Source organism: Lagenorhynchus albirostris, chromosome 1, assembly GCF_949774975.1.
Source record: "Lagenorhynchus albirostris chromosome 1, mLagAlb1.1, whole genome shotgun sequence".
In the NCBI taxonomy this organism is placed as follows: domain Eukaryota; kingdom Metazoa; phylum Chordata; class Mammalia; order Artiodactyla; family Delphinidae; genus Lagenorhynchus; species Lagenorhynchus albirostris.
In genome coordinates, this window is record NC_083095.1 from 38,238,877 (window position 1) to 38,266,829 (window position 27,953).

General features: G+C 43.0%; 1 protein-coding gene across 1 annotated transcript in view; it reads right to left on the reverse strand.

Moving 5' to 3' along the window:
* The window catches only part of RHOJ (ras homolog family member J), a 75,109-nt gene that overhangs the window by 9,486 nt on the left and 37,670 nt on the right, over positions 1–27,953 (reverse strand). The window contains exon 2 of the mRNA XM_060166872.1: positions 4,633–4,691. Coding sequence (XP_060022855.1) covers positions 4,633–4,691 — 59 coding nt within the window. The remainder of the gene's footprint in view (positions 1–4,632; positions 4,692–27,953) is intronic.

A 27,953-nucleotide genomic window follows, 5' to 3' on the forward strand; every position in this document is an offset into this window, starting at 1 on the left:
TTACGTCTCTCTCTTCAGCCCTTGCGGGGGCAGGGGGCAGGGAGAAGGGGAGGAGAAGGGTTTCAGAATCCAGGACAGGTGAAGACACGTGGTGTGCAGCCCTGGCTGAGTGAGGGGTACAGCTGATGGCCTTCCTGCTTCCCAACTTTTGTGGTCACCGGTGACAGCTGGGCTGCTGTGGTTTCTCAGTGACAGACACCATTCTGTGCTCGGCCGCCAGCAGACGGCCCCCGATCCAGCAGTGCTTGTGTGCAGAGAACTCAGGGGTTTATCCTGCTGAGAAGCCAGGCTCCTGACACTAGGAGATTCTCATTCCTCCCTGGTACTGCTGCTAACGGCCACTTTTGCAAATGTTGCTTTTGAGATATACGTCCATCCTGGAGGTTGGCCTGAGAGGCCACAATCACAGCAGGGTTTTACCCACGTTGCTTCTGGAGGCCAGGGCCCACGAGAGAAAGAGACAGGGTGTCTTAGTACCGGGACTGGTTCCAGTCTAGGTGGCCGGCTGAGGGGTGGGAGGATGCCTGGTTCAAGGCCGTGACCTGGGAAACGCCCCTCTCGCACTTTGGCATTCCTTAGCCGGCCAGTACCCAGGCTTGTGGCAGCATCCCCACCCCAGCTTCCTGCTCTCCCTCGTGACACACTCTAAAGAAACTGGCCTGCAATCACGTCATTTAAAAGTTGGCTCTCAGACTCTCTGTAGTCAAGCCAAAGATCTGAGCTCTAGAAATCCCTTTCAGAGAGACTCTCCGTAATGCACTTAGGAGGGGCAAGAGTCGCACAGGCTGGGTTGGCAGGACCTAAATAGATCTGGTCTACAGATCAGGCCTTATTGCCTCCCCAGTGTGAGCTGAGTGGGTAACATGCCGAGTCACCCTGTACAAAAACCCCTCACTTCATTGCCTAACCGACTCTTTGGAATTCTACCCAACAGAAGAAGCAGAGTTCTGAAGGTTCTTTGTCTTCAAAAGACTCCACTCAAAGTCCAAGTATCAGTTTGTTTCAGGGGCTTGGGGAGAGAGCTAATGTTTAGTAGCAGCTGCCGCGTGCTGGCCGTGTTTGCATGTGAACTTCATTATAACCTGCCTTCAGCAGATGCTTGGCTGGCTCGTGCAGTGCTGCAAGCGTGTGTCAGGCGAGGCTGGCGGGGCTGCAGTGATGCCTGAGGTGACCAGGTGTGGTGAAGTGGAGGGAACCAGGTCGAGTGATTTTGTCCAGGGCTGGCTTTGAGGGTAGAAATAACGAGTTCCTATCAGTTTATCTTTCCGAACACACGTGCTTCTTGAAGTTGTTTTTGTTCACTCTGAGCCACAGTTAGCTCAGGACAAAGATGAGGGGCACTGCTCCTTGATTCGTTCATGCGAGAAAATCTGTTCACAGCAAGATGGAACCCTATAGCCAGATTCAGAGACTTATTTCTTTTTTTGTGGCTCAGGGATTAATCAATTGGTTTTGAGATCGCTGCTCTTCCTTCTTAGGAACTCTGACCAGATGAGTAATTTTGAATTGGTTATAGATGTTCCTTAGCTATGTGACCTCAGCAACATTTGTTAGAATATAACTGAGGAGGCTAGATTATCCTCCTTGAGGCTGGGAATGGAAATGTTGGGACAATGCTTCTAAATTAAAATTTGTCACTAAGCCTTATTGGTAGAGTCGTAGAACCATGGGAATCAACTTGGGTAATGGTTATTTTCCACCACATCCTCCTAACATTAGGAACAATGTTTCAACCACCAAAGACTCCGAGGGTCATGATTCTTAAATTTTAATGTGCATACGAATCACCTGGAGATCTTCTTCAAATGCATTTTCAGATTCAGTAGGCTGGGGACAGAGCCTGAGATTCTGCATTTCTAATAAGGTCCCTGGCAATGCTGCTGGTTGGTGGACCAGACTCTGAATGGTAAGGTTCTAGAACCGTGGTTCTCAAAGTATGGTAGACAGACCAGCAACAGCATCACTGGGAAACCTGTCAGAAATGGAAGTATTAATACTTAGGCACCACATCCCAGATGTGTAGAATCAGCAACACTGCAGGTGGGGCCCAGTGACTGGGTTTTAACAAGCCTTACAGGTGATTCTGATCCCTGCTCAAGCTTGAGAACCACTGTTCCACAAAATGAATTATTCATACGCGTCATCCTTCAGTGGAATGCATTCCAATACCTAACAGTCCTTTACTGCTGAGAGGTCTCCCTTAGGTCTAGCCTCAAATTGTTTTGCTTAATTATTCCGGTTCTTTTTTTTTTTTTTTTTGCGGTATGCGGGCCTCTCACTGTTGTGGCCTCTCCCATTGCGGAGCACAGGCTCCGGACGCGCAGGCTCAGTGGCCATGGCTCACGGGCCCAGCCGCTCCGCGGCATGTGGGATCTTCCCAGACCAGGGCACGAACCCGTGTCCCCTGCATCGGCAGGCGGACTCTCAACCACTGCGCCACCAGGGAAGCCCTATTCCGGTTCTTTTAGGCATTCTCGAGGTCATTTTTAAAGGTCCTAATCATAGAATTTTAGTCCTATAAGGAGCTTTAAGATGTGTTCTGATTTCTTTTCCCCATGCTTTACGCTCCCCTATGAACCTTGTCCACCTCTGGGCTTTCAGAGTAGCTGGTGGAAAGCATTAAAGTGAAAGTTAAATTGAAGAAATATCTATAACCCATTTGTTGTTATATTCTATCGATGCTCATCACTTTCTTCTGTGTCAGAGGTTTGGGTCAATTTGGAGTTTAAAGATATTTTTTCCTCTGCCTTACAGTCTCAACTCCTATACTAGTATTATTAAATTTTTCTAAGGACAGAGCAGTGGGAAAGAATAATTAAACTGCTTTTATGCAGTTTTATTGGATTCAAAATTAAATAGAGGCCAGGGAGGCTGTTCTGGGGGCAATTAACGCACAGAAGCAAACAATTGTGGTGGATTGCTATAGAACTGGGGAGAACTGGGTGGGCACAAGGGGCACAGAGAGCATTTTTAGAAGGCAAGGGAAACAGAAAGAGGTTTCAGAATCAGGCAATAATCCTTGCTGTATTGAATTTTTCAAACTGGATTATATTAATAAAATATGATTATGGAGGAAAAGGGTGTAAGCTCTTTTTTCAGGCTGTGAGTCCCTGATGGATGGGGCACCCCAATGACTGTGTGATTGAATGAGGGTAGGCAACTCCAGCCCGAAGAGCAGTCTCCCTCTATTGCTGGAACGATTTCTGGTGGAGGGGCAGTCAAGCATGAGCTGCACTGAAGCCCCCTGTACCTTAGCTCAAAGGAGCCAAATCACCTTTCCAATCTGGGCATCTGTGGGCATCCTTTTCTAGTCGTGTGTCTCGGTATTGATGTGAGAGTCTCCTCCACTTTCCAGTTCCTGAGAGTAGTTGGCTAAAACACCCATCAGCCGGGGTGGGGGGAAACTGGAGGCTTTTAAGAGCCTTGAGTCTGGTGCTAGATTTTCCAAGTTCTCCACTGCCTGGGCCTGCCCAACATCTGACTTTGATGTTCCACAGACATTTATACAGTGGTTCTTGCAAATGCACACAGAAATCCTAAAGAGAATTTTGTTTATTATGATTTGTTTTTTAGTATAGAGGTATCAAATTGAGCAAAAAGACATATCTCCAGATAATTGTGAAAAAAATCTAGACAAATGCATAACTACAAAGAACAATTACCAGGAAACGCACAGTGGGAATAAGCATGGTCTAACGTTCACTCCAAAGGACTTAAGATGTATGAATTTGGACAGACTGAACAACCCGCTGATTTTGACCTAAATAAATGACCCAGGATGTATGGTACCAAAAGCTCTGTCAAAGAAATTGGGCCATAACCATCAGTTGCTTAACCACTTCCCCTCTAGCCCATGAACTTGTAACATTAGAAACTTTTTTGTAGTGGAGTGTGGGATGCAAGGGAAAAAAGATAACGCGGCATTTTCACCCAAGCAGAGCATGTGCTAACTGATTAAGCACTGAAGGTTCCAGTCCATTGCCTTACATTATTGTTTGGCCAGGTTCTCCAACTTGAAGAAATATTTCTGACAGCATGAGCATATTTCAGGAATCTTGGAGAATTTAGAGTTAACCCCAGTTATTCAGGGGTTGACCCTCACTTTGGGAAAACATCCAGGATCCTGGATTTTCTTCCTTCTAACACTTAATCCATCTTCTTCCTACTCCTTGATCCCCATCTCCTATCTCTTTTTGTACCTTTCCACAGCTTGTTAGGCAATTCAGATAAAGAGCAGGCAAAGAATATAACATGAAAAAAATAATAGGTGAAACTAAAATTTATGAAATTCACTCAGTAATCCTGGATCTGGAATTGGTATGGGTAGGAAGAAATTGGAACTCTTGGCCAAATATGGTATTTTGGTTAGTGATAGTCGTCAATCCATAAATGAATGGTTATTTGCCTGTCAACACCTTGAATCCTACAATGATTTAGTTTTCTGTAATTGAAAATATTTTTAAGATATTCAAAATATTTTGGTTGTCATTTAGGTAGACAATAAATTTGCCCCAAGTGATCAGAGGAGGTAATATCTGTACCGTGAGTCCCCTTATGCCTAGCCAAATGGATCATTCTTCCCGCCCCGCCCCCCCCCAAAACTCTTAATGAATCGAGGTAAGAAAAATGTACCTGTCCTGCGGTGTCATACAGTCCGAGCAAGTGTTGCTTGCCTCCCACTGTCACAGTAACTAGGGGAGAAGAGAAAAGAGAGTCTGTAAATGCAAGCTTCAATCAGGAGTCTTCACGTTTCTCTATGCCAGCATCTCCTTGGGCAGCAAGGACAGCATATGCCTCACCCGTGTATATTCGAAACCAAGTTGACAGCACGCTTGCCAAATGAAAGGCAACCTTGGGCGGCAGTGAGAGCAGATGGGCTGAGCCAAGTCCAAATGTCTCAACCGAGGTGAATACTATTGGTGCCACTAGGCCGGCTGTTCACTGATCCTGATTAGGCCCTGTCATATCATGCTCCTGAAGGGAAAGGATGCTGGACTCTTTCTTGGTTAGTTTATTTTCTTCTTTCATTTGGTTTGAGCCGCCTTTCGGGATAGACTCGTGTAAGCAACCTTTCTGTTAGAAATCTCTCCGCTTTTATTTGTCATCAAAATGCTCAAAGACCCTGAAAACAAAGGATATTAACCCACCTGCCTATGTTATAGCCTATAAGGCAAAGCTAATAATGAAATGCGAAGGGCTTAACATTTATTTCAAAAAGTGTTTTTATTAAATATCTCTGTGCTTTAGCTCAACTGATTCATTACAGTTTGAACCTTCGTTGCAGAAGGAGGTGTGGTATATGGGTTTCATCTCACATAACTGAAGGGCATATATAGAGTGCAAAGTAGAGAGTTTGATTTACTCAGCAGGCTTATTGCCTTGCCAAGCAACGATGTCCAAAAGTGGGAGGTAATAGAGGGATACCAGCTGCTCTTTACATGGCTGGAAATGAAATAAAGTCTCAACTTGAAACTAAACTGAGATTGAACAAATCGAAGGCAAGAGTAATATGATTCTCTTGGTGAATGGAAAGAGCAGATTTAAATTTCCACAGAAATTTAATCTCTTTTTGGAAAAAGAAAGTAAACTATGAAGGAGAATGTGATTTTTCCTTGTTGATTAAAAAATGTACAAATGCAGGGATTCACATTCACTATCTTATAATAACCTATAATGAAATAGAATCAGAAAAAATAACTGAATCACTACACTGTTCCCCTAAAACTAACACGTTACTGTGAGTCAACCATATTTCAATACAAGTGTGCAAGTCCAACATAAAAATGATTTTTGATTTCTCCTACCATTAGCTGTGCAGGAAACGAAAGATAAATGGAAGAGCAACCTTTTATAACCATATCTCTAAAATATGCCAGCCAAATTCTCTAGTCTGCTGCTTTGGTACTGATCTGACTTTTATTTGTTTTCAGGTTCAGGGCCTACATGTACGCAAAGTGCTTCTTAATGGCTCTTTCTTTGAAAAGCACTTGTTTAAAAGCACTGCCTTCCCAGACACTGGGAACAAGTTTTCTAATCTACTCAGATCAACGTGTGTTCAGCTTGATAACATGGCAGCAGCTGCACAGATGAGCTTTCACATGTGTGTTTTTAAGGGGTGAACCCGGCTCCATCCAACGCTAGTGACAACACCGAAGAGGGGCGTCTAAGCGTTTTTCCTTTCCTTCATAAGCCAGGCTAGCAATGGAAATGAAGGTGAGATGGCGCAGCCCCGATCTCTTCGTCCTGTTATATTTTCCTCTTCCTGCACACTTGGAGCCCAGTCGGATGTTCCTGAAATCTGCCTGAATTGTTTCTTTAATGGCTCATTCACCACCTAGACGTGGATCAGGAATGAGGGGAAGAAAGCCAGCCATTACAACATGGAATTTCCTGCCTCTAGTGAGCCCAGTACTCACAGGTTAGGGGCAGCTGTTCCGGAGACCCCCTTGGATGGTCTCCCGACTTAGAGGCCCAGGGCCATCTGTGGAACGAGGACTAGAAGCTGACTCACCCTCACGGCCCCACTGGGCACTGCAGAATTTCCAGAGCGATGGCTCTGACCTTTGTCACTGGAGCCCTGAAGCTCTTGTTTGAGTTTTCTCAGAGAGCAAACATTCCTTCCAGCCTGCTTTTCCTCAGGCCTCACCCTTTTCTCCCTTGGCAGCTCTGACTGCAGAGAATTGTTCCAGGCCTGAGGCGAGTGCCAGCCCGGGAAAGGTGGCCGTCGGGCTGAGAGGCTGAGCCCAGCCTTCCCTTCCCTCTGTCCTTCCCTTCCTCAAGAGTTTCTTGGGTTCTGGGACTGCCCTCAATGTTGGGAGCGTAAAGGCCAGAGACAGCTTGTCCTGTCACGGAGCGTGGAGAGGAGGGTACAAGGCAGTGCAGTGAGCACTTTGCTGGTGGCAGTGCGGATGGGTGGGGGAGCATGCAGAAGGGGCACCACTGCACGTGCACACGCGCCCTGCTGGAGTGTGGTCAGAGAAGGCTTTCAGGAGGACATGTCCGAGCTGCGTCCCGAGGATGGCCAAGAATTACCCAGGGTGCACTGGGGGAGATGGGGCATGTAGGCTCGGGCCCAACCCGACTCACTAATACAGCCTTTATTCTGAAGGCTTTGTTAAACTATGAAAGTCCTGAATTATTCTTGTTCCCAAAGAAAGCGAAAGAGAAGGAACTAAAATAATTTACTTGCGTTAAGGCAAAATGGTGAGAGGAGGGAGGATGAGGTTTTTGGGGTGGAAGCCAGGTCAGCTTTCAGCTTTGCTGCCTACTCTGTTGGACCAGCCCTGCTGGAGGAATCCTGAGGGAACAGGGCAGTGCCCTCGTGCCCCCATCTCAGGAAATCACTTTTATTCTCTCTTCTCTGCCCTTTGATTCTCCCATTTTATCAGAAGGAAGGTAAATGGATCACACAGTTGATGACTGAGAACATCAAGGGACAGACAGCCAGAGACAGATCCAAGCATCTCTCACATATTGTGGAATATGCAAATGGCTTCGTGAGTCCTTATCTTGGGCTAGCAATGGATGCCTTACCGCTTGCCAACCTGGGCTCTTTGAGGCTTCTCAGTTTGGAAATGAATTAGGTCAGCACAGAAGGAAGGTATGCTCTAAAAATGTTCATAGGAAATGTAGAGACGTTGAGAGAGCGGGATATTTTAAGTCAGATGGTTCTGCATTTGAATCCTATCTTTGCTATTCACTGTCTGAATGACCTTGGGAAAGTCACCTAACACCTCTGAGCCCCACTTTCCCTACTTGTTAAAAATGGGGGGAACATCACCCATCAAAGAGAATACTTGTGAGGAGGACGTTAAATGAGAAAATGCCTGGCACACAGCCTGGCCCGTAGGAGGTGCTGAGAAGTTGTTATTGCCCCTCCTTCAACAAATGCTTATTGGACCTCTTCTAAGACCAGGGACAGTCTATCTTGCTCTCCCCTGTATACCCAGTGCACGTGAAATGGCACAACAAATGTATAATATTTGTGAATTACCGGTCACTTTCTACGCTAAATGGTAGCTATTTAGATCAATGTCTTGTGTCTCTGAATGGACAGGTAAGCCCTTGAGGACAGAATCTCCATACCCCATACCCCACACAGTACACAACACAGTTCTTGGCATACGTAGTAGTTGCTGAATCCACAGAGCAGAAATGAAGCCCCAGGGGCAACTCAGGCAGAAGGAGGTCCTTCGAAATGTGCAGAGCTTCAGCTTGAAGCATCCTGGCAAGACGCGAACTGCTGGGAAGTACCCGCAGCCAGCAAACCTGCCCCGCAGACAGTGGTCAGGCTAAAATCCCAGATCACCTTCTCTTCTCCAAGCTGTTAGAGTGTTTTGTTTTGGGCTTAGAGAGGTTTTAAAGAGAGTGGGTCAAATGACCTGCTAATGGCTCAGATGGTTCTCTCAATAAAGCGTGAAAAGTTGTCAGTGGCTTGTTAAGTATGTAAACCGAAGGCCTTCCTCTCCAAATCCATTTAGCTCTTGGCTTCCTTGTGTTTGTTCTTGGTGCAGATTGGATGGTTAATTTTATGAGTTGGAGTGAGGTGCTAATGAAGTTGAAGTCGTGGGTTTGCTCTCCTGAGAGTCAGTTGCTTTCACCCAGAGAGAAAGTGTCCCGGCAGGACGTGAGCCTGCCCCCGCCCCACCCCCTCTCAGCATTTCAGTCGCCTCATGAAACTGCATGTCATTTGCAAACCTGGATGAGGAAGTGTTGGTCATTCCCTGTAAGCCAGCTCAGACCGTAAGTCCAGCCCATTAGCAGCACTAGGAACCTGGTTCACAGCCCCTGCCTTGTTGGTCATCTCATCCGCCAAGAGCAATCTTTTGGAGCCGATGTGATGAATACCTGATGAATCCTGAGAACTGGCATGGCGGAAATGCCCAGTGCCCCTCCGTTCCCAGCACATAGCCAGCTGTCTGCATCACTCATGTCAAATGTACTGTATTTGGCAGGTAGGATGAGTCATACCTGACTATGTCTCATCCTAAATGTACTAGGATGGTACTAAAGGTACTAATAGGACCTTTAGTACCATCCTAGGCACTATTTTGGAGGAAGAAACACTAGATTTATAGACATAGCAAGACATACAAGTTTAATTAAGTTAAAAACATGGCCCCATGCAAATATAGAATGATGTTATGTCAAAGATTTATTAACTCATTAATGAGAGAATCAGTAAGATGATAAATCTTGTTCAAAGAGCATTTTGAAGAACTGGGCATTTATAGGTACTTCAAAAGCAAAATGTTAGAATAAGATGGCTAAGTTCAATGGAAAACTGGTTGTTGTTCTATGGAAAAGATAAGCTTTGGTGTTCTCCTTTCTACTAAACAGGAATTATTTGCATCTTGACCCAACAAGATTTACAAGTTAACACGTAACTTCAGAGAATCTAAACTTTCAGTTAATAGCAGAATCAGACAAAGGCAAGTTACCCTAGATTACTAAGCCTCGGGGGAAGGGTGTTGAACACTGCCTTAGCATGGACAGTTGCATGTTCTCGGCCTTATATCCAAGTTCCAGATAATTTTTCTTCACGTCCGAATTCAAGTCCATACTTAGCTATCTACTCATTTGGTGAGATGTTGGGTAGGTCAGTAGGTTTCTCCCTCACCTGGAAGATAAACACATTGTCTTTACCCTAAAGGGGTATAAAAACTCTTTATTAGCTGTTCCAGAGTCAGGGGTAATCACCACTGCAGTTTGTCTATGTCTGGGGTGCTGCAAAAAAAGGAGAGTTTAAATGAAAAATCTCAATTCTGACCCTCGTCATGCTTGCTGACTGAATATCTTCTGCAGTGTTCGCTGACCTTTTCCCTCTCTGAACTGACTCTCATCCCCAGCTCCTCCTCCTTTCTAGAAGATCCCATCTGGGACTGTGACTCACCTAGCACCAGGGTCCGCTCTTAGGAGCTGCTTGTGTGTGTTGTGATGTGGGTTAAGCCTCACAAACGTGCATGTTCATTTTATAAGGAAGCAACTCAGAGGCATCTGGGATGACATTTCCCTCAAATTAAAATAAGCTAGAAAACAGAATGAAACTAGAAATAGATAATACGCTTTCATAAATATGAATGGTGGTGAATTCCTTCCTGGTGGGGTTTCATCCTTCCAACGTAACGTGTTCCTGTTAAGGCGGCTTGAAAACCTCATCCATCTACACCGGCCCCCCTCAGCCAGCTCGTTTCCTTTCTTTGCAGAGAACGCCTCTTGTTTCCGAAGCATCAGCCTGTGTGTGTGTGAAATAACAGTTGTTCAGGCAAGTCTCTTATTTGAGGTACTGGTGTGAGGTCCTGTTTCCGCAGAATAAAGACTGAGGGGAAAACCAAACAGTCTCCCTGAGAATCCATTAGGACACTGAGCTGAGCGTTTTCTTTCGTTAGGTGTGTATATTCGTCCTGCAGTAACAAGAGTTCCTTTTGAACAGGGGAACGTACCTCTGCCATGCGTCTCCATCCCTGGTCATGTTTCTCTTCTCCTTTAGGTATGGCTATTGCAACAGGGGATTTCGTTTGTAGTTGTTTGTTTAGTCTATAGTGTAACCACCCCAGGTTTTAAGGCAGAAGGACTGGCTGGAGGCCTGAACTCACTGCGAACAAACTCTGGGATACTGAGCAAGTTACAGCTTCCCTACGTTCTCGGTTCTTACTGGAAGTTTGAGGAGAAAAGAAGATCATGAATATAAAAATTGTATACAAGTAGGCTAACACAAATACAAGGTGACATCAGTGAGCAAATGGCTTCTTAACAGTACTTTTGGGAACAGAGCTTGCTGGAATGAAGTTGGGTATGGGGGGGTGTTCAGGAAAGGTCTACCCTTGTCAGTACTTGTCTGATGAGGGAGGAGAGGGAGGAGGAAAAGGAAGGGGGGGGGGTGAAAGGCAAGAGGAAGGGGAGGAGCTTGTGCAGTTCCAGGACCTTTGGAACTGGCTGGGGATGAGGCCAAACCAAAGACAGAGCCACGATTCCATGACATTCACATCCTGGGATTTTAGAGTCTTGCTTGGCCTCACCCTTCCTTCCCCAACATTCATTTGGTCTCTACATCCTGCCAATTCTACCTGCTAAGTATCTCTAGATACTCGGACTCCTCTTTACCATCTGTGTAACTGTCCTCATGCAACCCCCAACCTTGTCAATTGCAAAAGTCTCCTAATCAACATTTATTTCTCCAGACTCATTCGTTTCTCAGGCTTAACGTAGCTGTCGCTCCCAATCATCTCCGAGATAAAATTCAAATACTTTCCAAGAGTGTACAATGTCCTTGTAATCTGGCCTCTGGTTTACCTTTCCAGATCTCTCCTATTATTTTACCCTCCTACAATCCAAACTTCTTGCAGTCTGTTTTTGTTTCTTTTTTTTTTTTTTTTTTTTTTGCGGTACGCGGGCCCCTCACTGTTGTGGCCTCTCCCATTGCGGAGCACAGGCTCCGCATGCGCAGGCTCCGCATGCGCAGGCTCAGCGGCCATGGCTCACGGGCCCAGCCGCTCCGCGGCATGTGGGATCTTCCCGGACCGGGGCATGAACCCGAGTCCCCTGCATCGGCAGGCGGACTCTCAACCACTGCGCCACCAGGGAAGCCCTTGCAGTCTGTGATACTCACAATGCCTTTGCTCAAGTTGTTCCCTCTGAAAATCTGGAAAAGAAATTCTGGAATGCTTTCCCCACACCTGTCAGCCTGGAAAACTTCCATAACCTGGAAAACTCACTTTTGTAACGCCTCCCTGATGTCCTCCAACTACCTTAAGTGTCTTTCCATGCTTCCTTGCCCATGGGGCCTTAAAGTGCTGTGTGCCGTTTATCTTCATGTACCAAGGTCTAGCACGGGCCTGGCACGTGGCTCCATGAATATTGGTTGAGTGACGGAAAAGTGAATTAAATTCTAGCTAAAGCGGAGGTTTTCTCTGAGGCATATATTTTCTCCAGATGAGTCTTTGGCCTTTCCCAAAGGGTCGCCATGAGCTTTTCTGGATGGTAGTCGTCGTGGGAGGATGAGTTCATCAGCAGTGGTGTCCTACACTAAAGCTGGCCTGCCTTTTACGAGGGGATGCCATGGAAATGTGGCTCCCCTGGGTGGGATCAGTGTTTGGGGTACTCTGCCACTTTTCCAGGCAACTTTCACCAGCTACAGGGCTGCCAGACTCCATCGGTGGGGCAGGACCACTGGCAAGGTGTCTCGAGGTTCACTGTGGCCATATAAGCCACAGTAGCCTGGCTCCCCGGCATGAACTACAGAGTACAGGGGAGCTGTCTTTTGATTAGGACTTTGGGAAGCAGTGACTGAATTAGAAATGAAGCCTGCACGTTGAGGTGTGTGGCCTGCAAACCAGGGTGTGCTTTTTGCATGATCCTCTGTATAAAGAGATACTTAAAAAAAAAAAAAAGCCAGCTCCTTCAGTGACATTCATACATTGCTAGAAACTCATAATAATTAAGCTGCCATTGAGGTATGGTGGAATCAATACCTAATTTAGAGGCAGAAAATTTTATTTTCAGCCTTGACCTTGACTTGGTGAAATCGATGTTTCACGGCAGTCTCCAGGGGGAGCTAGTTTTTTTTTTTTTTGAATTTTAGAATTTTATTTATTTATTTTTTTATACAGCAGGTTCTTATTAGTTATCCATTTTATACACATCACTGTATACATGTCAATCCCAATCTCCCAATTCATCCCACCCCCATCCCCTGCCGCTTTCCCCCCTTGGTGTCCATACGTTTGTTCTCTACATCTGTGCCTCTATTTCTGCCCTGCAAACCGGTTCATCTGTACCATTTTTCTAGGTTCCATATATATGCGTTAATATACGATATTTGTTTTTCTCTTTCTGAATTACTTCACTCTGTATGACAGTCTCTAGATCCATCCACTTCTCTACAAATGACCCAATTTCATTCCTTTTTATGGCTGAGTAATATTCCATTGTATGTATGTACCACAACTTCTTTATCCATTCATCTGTCAATGGGCATTTAGGTTGGGGAAGCTAGTTTAAAAAACACAGAGTCCTTGGTTTCACATCCCACCCCTAGATTCCAAGGAAGTAGGTCTGGGGTCGGGCCCAGAAGTCTGCATTTTTATCAGACTCTCTAAGTGAGTGATTCAGATCTGAATTTCAGTTTTCTCATCTTTAAGATGAGAATAATAATAAGCTCAATTACTCTAGAGCATCCTGTCCACTGTAGATGGTTTTGTGAATAACAGATGAGGTAATATAAGGGAAAAAAAGTTAAAATTTATAAAATGCTACACAGATATTATCTGATCCTATCTGACACACAATACAGGCACAAGGTGGTCTGTGTGTAGCAGCAGTCCTTTCCCCTCCTTGTCTAGAAATAATCACTAAGGAAATTCGAACACCTAGGTGATGATAAACGTGGAATTGTGTGGGGACTTCCCTGGTGGCGCAGTGGTTGAGAGTCCACCTGCCGATGCAGGGGAAACGGGTTCGTGCCCCGGTCTGGGACGATCCCACGTGCCACGGAGCGGCTGGGCCCGTGAGCCATGGCCGCTGAGCCTGCGCGTCCGGAGCCTGTGCTCCGCAACGGGAGAGGCCGCAACAGTGAGAGGCCCGCGTACCGCAAAAAAAAAAAAAAGTGGAATAGTGTGTTCCTGTTAAGAGTATTCAATGAATTATTAGGCTCATAAAAATGCTATCAGGTACCAGCTGTAACTACTTAGAAAATATCCTTTTCACAAGGACAACAAAAACTATAAAGTGTCTAGTAATGGGAAGACCTTTATGAAAAAAAGGTCTTCCCATTACTTGCTGAGAAACATAAAAGAAGAAAAGTGGGGAAACAGCTCATGGTCTAGGGTGGGAAGCTCTGTATCGTAAAGATGTTAGATCTTCTCAATTTAATATGTTTATAGTAATTCCAATAGAATTTTTGAATTGGGAACATGACAGAGTGATTATAGCAGTTATATTCAAAATTTAGTTGGGGAGAATAGCTAATAATTAAAAAAGAATGACAGGATAATTGTGCTAATATATGTTAACATGTATTATAAAGTTATTAAAGCAGTATAGCATCAGCACAAAATCAATGATCCAGAACAGGAATCTCAGCCCCTGAACCTATGCGACATATGTAAGGATTTAGTATATGATAAGTGGCAATAGGGAAAGATGAAGTAGTCCATATATGGCATTTAGATAGTTGGTTACTGTTTGGAAATAAAAAAAGACTCTGAAAATATAAAAGCAAATGACAAAAACCATAAAGAAAATGATTGATATATTGACTAAAAAAGTCACATATGTTCACGTATATTGTGAAAAATGGTCAAGAAGGTTATTATCTTTCATGCATAAGGGTGCTTTCTGATTAATAAGAATAATAATTAAAACAAAAGAAAATATATAAAGAGTATAGAAAGTTTATGAGTAAATAAAGGGCCAATGAATATTGGAGTAAAAAAAATCAAATTAAACAAGGTGCCATCTTTGGCTTGTCAAATTGGCAAAGATGAAGAGAATGACACCCAGGGCTGGTGAATAAAGAGGTGGCATGTATATGCTGCTGGAGGATATGTAAATTGATTCAAGTTTTCTGTCAAATCGTTTGGCAGTATAGATCAAAAGTCTAACCAGGGGTCCTCCCTCTGACTCGGCAATCCTGTTTCTGCAATGTATCCTCAGGCAAAATCATACAAGTGCGCAAGAATATACACGTATAAGACTATATATCACCAATGGTTTATAATAGTAACAGTTGGAAACAACCTAAATGTTCAGCAGTTGGGGATTGGCCCTTTTCAGTTATGGAACAACCTTATAATAGAAACTTTGAAAGAACAGTGAGGTAAAATATTTAGGATATAATGTCTAGGAAGTAGGAGATAAAATTCTATATTGAATAGGTAAAAATATTTATAGGAAACACTTTTTATTTTTTCCATACTTGATTACCATGAACATGTAAATCAGAAAAAAAAAGATATTTGGGTGCTTAAAAATTGTGTTTATTTTGTTGTTCTTATCACTGTTATATGTAGATTGGAGTCAACGTCATCTAAATTGTCTCCCATCACGGAAGTTCTACCATTTCTTCTTGGTTCACTCTCTAATTTTGTCTTAGGCTTATCCAGATTTACTTTAGGTTGTAGAACCAAGCTTATATTTTTATGAGGAGGAACATGTGATGAATAGGTCTACTGCAGTGGAGGTTTATGAACTGTGTATTGCAGAGCAACTCATCATTTTCAGAGAATTATGATGAACCACTAATGCTCTACCTATATTTGCATTTCGTAGATACCAAGAAAATACTGTGCATTTGAGGATGTTGGAATCTGCCAAATGTATTTGTTGCAAACCAAAAGAAATATATGAGCTGTAAAGACAACAGCAGTAAATTGGTTCTAAATATAGAACACTGTCTAGGCAGAGTGAAATAAACCAGTCAGTCAAGTGAATATTTAGAGCGTGTGTTTCTGCTCTCAATAACTTCTTCTCCAAAGTATTACAAGATTATTTGGAGAATGTTAAGTGATTTTTCTCTGTTTTCTACTTTCGTGTATGGTTGTTGTCCTGGATTATATTTACTCATTTGCCTCTTTGTTATTCAGGATCCTAGAATTTTATGTATTTGTGGTTTTCTCCCTTTATTTATTTCATTTATCTTAGTCTAATATGGGGTTCTTTACAGGTAGCATATTTATTTTCTAGTTCTTAAGAACTGTCAAGAAATATTAATAGTTGCTGGTTAATTATGATCAAAGGAGGATGTGTGACAATTTGAGATAAAACAGTTCTTGGCTCTTTTCTGCAATGAATATCTAAGAGACCGTCTTGTATAACTTTATTAAGTATTTTCTCAGAATCTGCATAGGGTAACATCTACCACTTTTATGTCCTTCTTCACATGTTTTTCCCCAATTGTTTTTCTTCAAACCATCTAAAAAGAAAAGTATAATTTTGGGGATGCTTGTTAGCAATGTAAAGTTCATGGCCAGTCAGTCCCACCAAGGAGAGGTTCATAGCCAGTAAAGGGATGCCCCAAATGTCAGCTACCATCAGAACCTGTGGTGTGCATTGTCACCCAAAGCTAGAAAGAGGCTCATGAAATGCTTGCCACCTGAGGTCAACTTGGGTCAGTGGATTAGCAATGTGAGGCTTTGAATTCTTATTCATGTTTTTGCTTTTCTGTCAGATTTTAGGTGAGGTACCATTAATTTAGTAGAGTTTCTGTGCATTTTCAAGTATTTAAAAAATGTAACAAATAAGTGGGGAACGATGTGGTATATGGTCTCATGTGGTTTCACATTCAAGGACACACAACACTAACAGCCCAAAGTCCTCATAAACCATTGTAACCTTAAGTGAAAGATAAAGATACCAAAAGGGGATTCAAATTATAAACCATAGAACTGCCTCTTAAAATCATCTTTTTCTCAGTACTTTTCTCAGCCTACCACAGCCTTGAAGTTTTGCCCCTTCTCTCCGTTCATCACCAGCACACCTTCTGTAAATATCTTGGTCTCTTTCTGCCACACAAGAAAGCCAAGGCTTGATTGGCGCTCTCCTTTGGGCTTTGGAGGAGAGGAAATCTGAGTAGCCAAAGGCACTTTCTCTCTTCAGCAAAAGGGGGAAGGGAAGGATAATAAACATTTATAATATCTGTTCTTGTGTCCCTGACACGTTTATAATTCAGGTATTTGTTTTATAAGTCAAGGGGTTGTTTGCCAGACTCTTAGGATAGTAGCACCATGTCTTTCTCCTGGAACCCACAGACACTCCGCAGTTTAAATAACCACATTGTCAAGGACACCATAGGTAGATGGAACTGCAGACTCTGCTAGACCACAAGGTGAAAGGCTCAAGGGTAGAAAGTGGATAGAGAGAAGATGATGGTCCTTCTGAGTCATCACTAACTGGTCAAAAGCAAAAGGAGGTTGTGCCCGTGGAAGCTGTGTGGACACAGGATCAGGACTGCATGTGTGGAGGGGTGTGAATACCACAGGCCACTAGCACTGTGGTCTAGAGAATGTGAAGTTAGGCACGCAAGACCTGGTAGGGCAGTGGAGCTGGGGAGTCTTTGCCACTAACTACAGAGAAATTACCATATCAAAGAGGAGAAAAAGAAGTCAAATTTGCTGGGGACAAAAATGGGGGTGGGAGTGAGAAATAAGATGGAGAGGAAGGAGAGAGGACTTGGGAAGGGGGTGGGTTATTCTAATGGGCATCAGTCTTCAGAAGCCCAGTGTGGATCCCACCCCAATGCAGGTCCAGGAGCTGGTTCAGTCTAGATACCTAGGCGGTTTGGGCCTAGCTCGGATATTTCCAGGGTTGCCCTAAACTGACCTGGTCACCCAGAGAGCTCTCTGACTTGTGGCTTCTCTGTCCTTCCCTCGGTCTTGACCTATGACTCTCCATTGGGAAAACCCACACCTATTCTGAAGGATTATTAAACTCCTGATTTGAGCTGGCTGTGTCAGGAAGGGCGTATGGGCCTGGGCTCAGTTCTTGAGTGGCTAGCTGTCGGGGGTGCCTAGGACTGAGTGGAGAGAGGGCTGATAAAGAAACTCTTGTCACTTCAGTCTGGCCTGTTCTTTTCTGGATGGAATGACATGCTACTGAGTCCTGTCTTCCATGATGGCACTGATAACGGGACAAAGGTAGACCAAGGATGTTGCAGAAGACCAAAGTGTTGGCATGGTCAGGAAGGCCACACCAGCTCATGTCTCTTACCTTTGCTGCGGCTCTGCTGTCTCTACCTTGTGATGCTTGTGCCTCTCCTCTCCTCTCATTATGAATTTCTAAGGGCTGTGATTACTGGTTTTATGTGTCAACTTGGCTGGACCATGGAATGCCTAGATATTTGATCAAATATTATTCTGTGTGGGGGTTGTTTTTGGATAAGATTAACATTTTAATCAGTAAAGCAGATTGTCCTCCATAATGTGGGTGGGCCTCATCTAATTATTTGAAGGCCTGAGTAGAATGAAAAGACCCACCCTCTCCTGAGTCGTAGGGAATTCTCCAACAGAGTGCCTTTGGACTCCATCTGTACCACTGGCTCTCCTGGGTCTTAAGCCTACTGGTCCACACTGCAGATATGGAACTCCCAGTCTCTGTACTCACCTGAGCCAATCCCTTATAATAAATCCTTTTCTCTATATATTCACGTCCTATTTGTTCTGTTTCTCTGGAGAACCCTGACTAATACAAGGGCTCTACATTGGGACTGTACAGTCTGATCTACAAGCTCTCAGCTAGAGGACAAGTGTATAGCATAATATTTGGCCTACCGTGATGATTCAACAAGTGGATAATAAATAAAAGGATATTTTTCGTGACAGAGTTTGTTAGGTGAGAACTGATACCAGTGCCAGTTGGTGTATAGTGTGGCAGGTGAGGGACACAGGGCATGAGCTATAGAAGCATGAGGTTGATAAATAAAGGTGCTGATTTGCAAATGGCTTGGTCCCCAATGACCCAAAGCATCCCTCTGTTAATGATACAGGAAGCATCCTTGGTGAAGTCGAGAAATATAGCTCCAAAATGGAGATAGAAAAGATAGCACACGGAGCAGGTGGCCCTTCATCTGAGTGTGAGATGGGGAGAGAGAAGCGCAGGAGCTGTTTTTATCCCCTGCTGTCATCAAGAAGTGCACGTGAATCATGAGGATGTGCGGTGGAGGATGGGGAGGTGGGGTTGGCTGGTAATGATGGCTCTTGTTAATGTGCAGATTCTGATTCAGTCGATCTGGTGAGGCCCGAGAATTTACATTTCCAATAAGCTTCTAGCTGGTGCCCTTGCTACTGCTCTGCAGGCCTCCCTTCAAGTGACAAGGCTCTTATTCTTCCCTTAAATATGGGGGGTGTGTGTGTGTGTGTGTATATATATATATATATATATATGTGTATATATATGTGTGTGTGTGTGTGTGTGTGTGTGTGTGTGTGTGTGTGTGTGTATATATATATATATATATATATATATATATGCATGCAAATGTACCCCACAAAGGCAATGCAGAAAGGAAGCTGGATCTGGTCTGCAGCTGGAGTAGTCAGTCTCACCTGCCCCCTCACTGGACTTCAGAAATTAAGGGGGTGGGCCATAGTCACCTTATCGGTCCTGCAAAGAGCCCAAAGTGTCTACCATGGGGGAAACCTCCTGACGGGGCTGCCAGTTTCCTCGGTGGGGATTTGAGGCATGGAAGGGACTGCAGCCAAAAAGGACCGTCAAAAGATGGAATTAGAAACAAGTAATCTTGAGGCTTGGAAAATTTTGTCTCACTCCCCTGGATCATCACTGAGGGGAAACTGACCTCAAAATGTGAGAGCATGAGGAAAGGGAGGGAGGCAAACGATTGGGGCAAATGGGACCATGAAATGGGCTTATTTTCTCAGTCATTTATTTCAGTATTTCAGTAGGTTATACTCAGAAGCTTGGAGTATAATAAAAAAAACAGGGAGCTCAGCTCTGTGCTCTGTGACGACCTAGATGGGTGAGATGCGGGGGGGTGGGGTGAGAGGGAGGGCTAAGACGGAGGGGATACATGTATAGGTATAGCCGATTCACTTCATTGCACAGCAGAAAGTAACACAACATTGTAGAGCAATTATACTCCAAAAAAACAAACCAAACCAATGTGCTTTCTTCTATGTGGGGATTTCTGAGTGTCTGTTTGAAGTTCTGTGACCTAATTTACACAAGTGTGTTTCTGGACCTGCGGAAGTAGCTACTATCGCTGTCTATCTGTCCACTGTAGGGCCTGTGTGGACACGGCTTAACGGGCAGCTGGTGAAATCAGGCAAATTTGTCTTCTCTGGGTGAGCTCCCCTCACCCCACTTCCTCCTCCCTGGCCTAGGAATTGGTATCCTTCTTTCCTCTTCTTTATCAAAATGTATCCTCTTTTCTCCCCCACCCCTCTCCCCAACACACTGAGGTTCTACAACACTTAATAACTGAGTAGACTGTGAACTCCTTACAGGCAAAGACAAACTTCTAGGACCCAGCATAGTGTCTTGATTGTGGCATTTGCAGAGACGTGGATGGACCTAGAGACCGTCACATAGAGTGAAATAAATCAGAAATAGAAAAACAAATATCCTATAATATCACTTATATGTGGAATCTAGAAAAAGGATACAGATGATCTTATTTGCAAAGCAGAAATAGAGACACAGATGTAGAGAACAAATTTATGGTGGGGATGGGATGAATTGGGAGATTGGCATTGACATATATATACTACTATGTATAAAATAGGTAACTAATGAGAACCTACTGTATAGCACAGGGAACTTTACTTAATGCTCTGTGGTGACCTAAATGGGAAGGGAAATCCAAAACAGATATATGTATATGTATAGCTGATTCACTTTGCTGTGCAGCAGGAACTAATGCAACATTGTAAAGCAACTATACTCCAATAAAAATTAATTTAAAAAAAATGGATGTTCAATAAATGGGTATTTGTTGAATAAATGGATAGCTTCAAATCTGCCCCGCCCCCAACAAGAGGGTGTACATTTTGGAGAGGATGGCATCAGGCTGGTAAATCTCTAATAGGACCTCAGGAGCATCTGGTATGCAGGAGGGGAGTTTATGTGAGACTGTAGCTTTCCTAGCACTCAGGAAATCACAGCAGGAGGTCCTGGTGATACTTTCTGGTGTGGCTAACAGAGGCAATTGTTGAATTGAAACTGATCAATTCTAGGAAACAAGGAAAGCTATTGAACCCATGGCTTGGGCACGCTCCAAGCTAGACAGTAATCGAGTGTTTGGCTAGTCTCCAGCACTGACAGTTGAGACAACCCTGATCCAGGCTTGTGTGACATAAGGCAGCCTTTGAAGTTCTTAATTTCATAGTCTGGGGGGAGCAGCCAAAACCCTTGACCCTGATCTCTGCCAGGGACTTGTTCTATCATCACTCCAACTCCATGCTTCCCAGGAGCACTGTGGTGGATGGTGCTAGAGCTGTAGACTCTGCTCCTGAATCTGACTCCCAGTTACAAGGAGGAGAGAAAAATAGAAAAGCACACCTGTTAACTACATTACAGATATTTAAAAAATATAGAATTAATGAGAGTAAATGAACATTAGTCATACCTCCTGAGATAAATTCAAACAGTTAAAAAAAAATCATCACATTGGCTGACCCCTCAACTGTCAGCAAAAAGTTTACTCTTTCAGATTTTGTCCAAGGATCAGGTCTTCTGGCTCTCTGTGAGGTATGGCATTTGTAACTGATTGTTTTTGTATATGATCTCAAGAAGGGTGAGAAGGGAATAGCCTTCCAAATAAGGGCTGACTTGCTTAAAACTAGAAAAGCCTGGAGGAAAGCAGAGGTAGGCAAGAAGGGGGCAGTAGCCTACATCAGTGAAAGAAAATGATTAAAAATATTATCTGTAACCTACGTGCTTTTGAAGTATTCAGGTGAGTGTATTTCTGGTATATGAAGGAATTAGGAATTGGCACTCACAGGCAAATGATGGCACTATTGAAAAACATGCATCTATTAACAAATACGCATCTGTTGAATGCCCCTTAGCATGATACTGCCTTGGGTTTCTAAAGGGCTTTCACCTTGAGAATTATAGAGGCATTGACCTCTGCGGGCTTATAAGTAAGTATAAGTGTAAAAGAATAAGGAAAGGCAAGAGAAATAAACTATATATATAACCTAGAGCTAGGAGCAGGGCTAGAAAAATTGTCTAAACATCCAGGCAAATCCTTCTTGAACAATTATGGAGAATTTCCTAATTTCTCTGTTAAATATTATCTCACCTTTACATTCCTATTCATAAGAGATGCTTCTTATCCCATCTTTATGACGCTGTTGTACTTTGGGAGTGGAGGAATGAAGGGAGGTTAGGAGATGCTAGGAGTAGGGGGTGGAAAGGGCAGAGAGAGTTTGGGAATGGTGAAGTCCAGGCTGGAGGAATAACAAAATAGCCTCTTTCATCACACCTGCATGCTAGAGAGCTATTAATTTGGAAGGAGTGATTTTTATTTTAGGGTTAAAATCAGCTTAGGCATATCCCTGAACTACTTTTCCAGGGTGAAAAAGCATTTTATATCTTGTCTTTGGACTGAACTGTTGGAATACATGGACTGGTTTTAATGGATGGTACCGGACACTGGAGACCGTTCTTTAATATGGTTTTAAGCATATCCCAAATTCATACCTTGGGACATCCACAGATATCTATTTAGTGTAACAACTGTAGGCAGAATAATGGTCCCCCAAAGATGCCCACCTCATAATCCCCCAAATCTGTGAATATGTTACCTTATATAGCAAAAGGGACTTTGCAGATTTGATTAAGTTCAGGATTTTGAGTTGGGGAGATTATCCCGGATTACCTGGTGGGCTTGATGTTATCACAAGGATCCTTACAAGGGAGAGAGAGAGGCAGAAGAGTCAGAGATGTCAGGATGGAAGCAGAGGTTGGAGTGATGCAAAGAGAACCCTGAGCCAAGAAATGAAGGCGACCTCTAGAGGCTGGAAAAGGCAAGGAATGCATTTTCCCCTGTAGCCTGCAGGAATGCAGCTCTGCTGAAACCTTGATTGTATTGGGTTGGCCAGAAAGTTCATTCGGGTTTTTGTAGCCTCTTACAGGAAAAGCCGAACGAACTTTTTGGCCAACCCAGTAAGTTTAATGAGATACATTTCTGGAGGTCAGAAGTAAGATAATAAGATGATAAGCGTTCAGTAAATTGTTACAGCAGCAATAGGAAACTGATACAGTAACTTTATGTTATAAAATATCTACTAGCTGAAATAAATGTTATAAAGTCAATAGTGTTTGGGGAGAGGGGGCATCCTTTCCTTTGGCTTAATGTTTCCGTGTGAAGGCATCACTTAGTATTAATACTCTTGGACTGACTGCCCCCAGGGGAGTGGAGAGAATGATCTGACTGGTAAATCTGAGAACGGTAACTGGGTAGGCACTGCTCAGCCCTTCCCCTTTCCGTCTGAGATCTGTCTGACACAGATGTAAAAGCTCTGTTTCTCTTCTCTCTCTCTCTCTCTCATCCTCCCTCCTTCCCTCCGTAAGCCTTTGTTTTCCAATACTGTTTGTGATGGGTTATGTGCTTAAACCCATTCCGCTCTTTTTCTGTTTGACTCCTTTTTCTCTCTCTCAAGCAGGGAAAAGAAGTGTCATTTATTGAAACTCCTGAAACACAACTCATCACATAGATATTCTTTCTCTTTTCATTGAGTAAGTTATTTTTCAGTATTTAATTTATTTACTATGTCTTGCTTAGTTCCAGAGAGTATTTAAGATGGTTTACAAATACATTATAATTAAAAATGAGCTGAGGGACAATGAAGGACTGATTAGATTAAACTGTAGCAAGGTTAGAATGCAAAATCCATATCACTAGAGTCTATTCTGGTGCTGGTGGTGGTGGTGGGGTGTTGGGGAGGGTTACAAATGGCTTTGAGCTTCTTATCAGTCAAAGCAAAGAGGGAAGCCTAATTGGTTAATGATTAATAGAATCATTATAGAATCAAAATAGTATGATTTTCGGAATATGGTAGCAAAACACCAACTGGTTGCTCAAGAAAAACATAACTATTCCTAGAACTGAAACTAAAAAACTCTCTCCTATGGCTCTTCATGAAGAGAACACTTATAACAATATAATGTAGTGAACAGGGTTCTAAACATCATCTTGAGTAAATATGGCTATACTTACCTTTAGAAGCTATTTTTTATAATATCCCTCAGTGTAAGTAAATGGTGTAATAAAACACACTTCCTTCATTTACATTGAATATTTATTGAGCATCTGCTATGGGTTGGGGCAATGCTTGGTACTGGGACATACATAGGTGAGCAAAACAGAACCACCCTGGTCTTCAGGAAGCTTAGAGTCTAGAGGGGCAGCCAGATACTGTACAAGTAACCCCATCCTAGGAAGATATAAAATCAGGCACTAAGAGAGTATAAAACAGGGGAGTCACTTTATATTAGGGGTCAGGGACAACCTCTTTGAGGAAGTGACATATAAGCTGAGACTATAGGAATAAGTAAAGTGAGCAGGCAAAGAATGTGTGTATAGTGGGAAAAGATCAGGGGTGTGTGTGTGTGTGTGTGTGTGTGTGTTTGTGTGTGTACGTATGTATGTATGTGTATAGAGCATTCTAGGCAGAGGGAACAACACACACAGAGGCCCTGCGATTGGAGAGATGTGGAGGAAATGAAAGGTCAGTGTGGCCATTGTGTAATGAATGAGGGGCTGAGCAGACAGTGGCTTGGAGAGCTTGCGTATTTTTTAGCGTAAGCAGTGGGAATCCTTTGAAGGTTTTTGAGGAAGGAAGTGACATGTTCTAATTTATATTTTAAGAAGCTCACTCTGGCTGCTCTGTGACAGCAGGTGAGAGAGAACTGGGAGCCTGTTGCAGTGGCCCAGGAAGATGATGGTGGCTTAGACCAGGGGGTGGCAGTAGAAAGGTGGAGATGTGTGTATGGTGATGGGGGCAAAAACAGGCACAGATAGGTGCTTTGCTGTTGATCTAGGGAACATTTCTCGCTATTTCTGAATTTGATTTAATCCTAAATCAACTTCAACTGTTTCTTAACTGATTGGCTCTAGCATCTAAATTAGTTGCATGTGCAAATTGGGCAGGTTTCCTAGGAGACACATAATCATCCCTAACAAGATTTTACTTAGAGCCATGGTTCTTAACCTTGACCACACCCTGGACCAATGATAACAGAATTTCTGGGACTGAGACTTAGGCACAGATATATTCTAAAGCCCCCCCAAGTGCTTCCATTGTGTGGCTAAGATTAAGAACCACTGCCATAGAGCATTAGATTAACGATGGGATGTAACATGTGAGATTAGAATTAAATCCAATACTTAAGGTTGTAAACAAGGTGGAAAAGGAATATTTTTACTAATGTGAGATTTGAATGGAGCCAACTATTGGCAGTTTTCTCTAACCAGCTCCACATATGAAAATTACATCATGATTCACTGAGGAAACTAACACCCTTGTAAACACTTTAACTTACAGCAGCTCTTGTCAAATTTATCTGAAACCTTGGACTCTTAAGTGAAGGTAAATTCTTAGGCACTGCATGAATCAGTGTAGGCTAATTGGACACGAAACGTTTCACCTCTAGATCACTGCCAGAGGCCAGCAGTTCTGAGCATATGGCTGCTGCTCAGTGTTGGCTTTTAACGGAACAATCAGCCTGCATCCTGTTGCTATGGGAAGACTCCCAGGACTAAACACTTGTTAGTCCTCATGTATCAGAAATGATTCATGCATATACTGAATTGGTGAGTTCCCATCATCTTGCCCATTCCACAGAGGCTATGAACTCTGCAAGGACTGGGAGTATAGTGGGTGCACCTCGTTCCTTCCGGCATCCATTTCATACCTTCCTCTGTTTCCTGCAAGTGCTGTGAGGTTCTCAGCATCATGCAGTGGGCTCTGACTAGTTCTAAGAGTGAGCTGTGATTACTGTAAGCCCATCACATATCCTATATCCCTGATCACATTGATTGGTTGGGAGTTGGCCCATGACCCACGTCAGACCAACTGGGACCAACAAGACTCAATTCCAGGTTCTTTACTTGAGGTATAGGGGAATGGACCCTCTTTTTGACTGAAAGTGAAAGGATAAGGAGGTAGCTGCTGTGGCCATTTTTTGGAGCTGTGAAAAGAAATCTCTTTGAGAATGGAGCCATTCCTGAGAAAGCAGGGCTGAAAGATGTTGTGTTAGTCATGGATAAAGCTTCATCTGAAACCAGGACTACCTTTGTAACTTGCAGTGATATAAGGACTGTGTCTGCCTTGTTCACTGTAGCTCCAGCATGACAGTAAACATTTGTCAAATGAATGAATGGTAAATAGAGGAAAGAGAGCAGTGTTAGGAAATGGAAATCAGTATTGAGTTTATGTAACTGCAGAAGAAAAGACCATTATCTAGGAGGCCAAACTCTCATCATTTTTCTGATTCTGACATCGACTTGAAATAGCAAAATAGGGAACTTCTTCTGATTACCTTACAATGGCAAAGGAAGCTTAAATGGAAAAAAGCAGAAATAAATAATAAATTGGGTTGGATGGGAGGGAGAAAATCCTTTTTCTTCAACACAAGTATCAGGGGAAAACTGACTCAGATTTAAGGCATGTAAGTCAATGAGTTCCCAAACTGATATATTTTATTATTTTTTTAGCTTTACAAATATTCCACTCAATTTAATCGCACTTACTTTGACATCAATTATTAAAATTTTGCCCATATTCAAATTTGTAGAATCACTGTATCATGAAAGGAAGTATGTTCACATGGTTCAGTATACTAATCAAAAGAGAAACATAAACAGTCAATGATCTACATCATAATTCTTTATGTGATACTTACTCGGGGCTACAAGCATACTTTACATAGGAAATCTATCTCATTTCAGATGTAACACATAGGTGAGGAGAGACAAAAGGAAGACTTAGCAGTGACCTCTGTGATGATTTTACCCAAGGACATATTCAAATATGAGAAGGAGACAATTCTCTTTTATATGGGAAAAAAGATAGTTTGCATTTGCCAATAGAAGTTTATATAGTTTCCTCCCAGACAAAAAGCAATGAAAATTTTCATCATTTCTTCCCTTCTTGATTTTTTTCTCTAATTTTTTCACCAACTTACTAGACTATACTAGGTTCTAGGCCTACCAGCAAGAGGGAAGTAGAAACAGAAGAGTGATGAAAAGAGGGTAGAGACAGCATAGATTTTCATATAAAATTTCATGCTTTGGAAAATTCAGATACATTTGGTGAGCTGGTAAGAGCCACTAGAGATGCTGCTCTAGAGCTGTGTACTGGCTATAGGATGTACCCTTCCAAGTCCACAGCTCAGGAGACTTGTTGAGGGTCTGCGGAGCCAATACATACTGAGTGTGTCTACTGAGAAAGCCTCAGTGTATTATTTCAACACAATTACAAACTTCTGCTTAGTCTTTGATCTGGTTACTCCATTCTTCACTTCATCTAGCAATAAGGCCCAAGATCCTTATGTCTCTTAGGATGCTCCCTGATGAGTTGGTTCCACTTCCTTCCGATTCCACCCTTGTTCTGCATCCCCTTCCAATTCTGTCTCCAGACCTGTGACATGGAGCTGGGTAGGAACCCAGGGAATAGTTAAAAGGAATTAATGAGTCCATTTCCACCAAGGACTGACTCTAAGGTCTTCTCTTATAAACCTGAAAACAGACTGCGATCTTGTTTGTCAAGCTGAATTAGCAACTTGGAATCCAACCTCCCTCCCCACCTCCTCTCATTGTTTAGGTTTCTAGGCTAGCCTACAATAGCATATAATAAAGCTGAATTCTTATAAATGTATATAAAAAACAGAAGGAAGTTTTCTTACCCCACATACTGTTACAGAAAAAAAAGGTTAAAAATGTATCTTGAATCCTAGTCATCAAAGAAAAGCTAAGTACAAGAAATAGGGGGAGAGTGATAACAGGATTAATAATAGCTAACATTCCCTGCATACTTGCCATGTAGACAACTGTGCTAAGTGCTTTATGTGAATTATCTCATTCAACTTCTCTTTAACAGTTAAGGAAAATGGAGTCTCTTATATGATTTTTCCAAGAACACACTAGCTGTAAGACTCAGAGCTGGGAGTAGAATGTAAATTTGTCTGATTTCAAAGCCCAGGCTTTACCCACTATGTAGTTTCTGTAGAGATTCTTAAGACAGCTTCTGGAAACTTACCAGGCTCTTGATGTCACTGGCTTATTATCAAGCCCAATTTTCTTAAACACTCAGGACTCTTTTGATTCTTCATTGCATGTTGTGCTTTTAGCTTACACATGAAATGGAAGAGGAGAGACTGAAAGAGAAATATTTTGAAGACAGAGGTGAAAGGCGGGGACTAGAGATGAGTGGTGAGAAGTAAGAAGAGGAGGAGAAGGGAGGAGGGGAAAGTGAGTACTTGAGAAGGTGATGGAA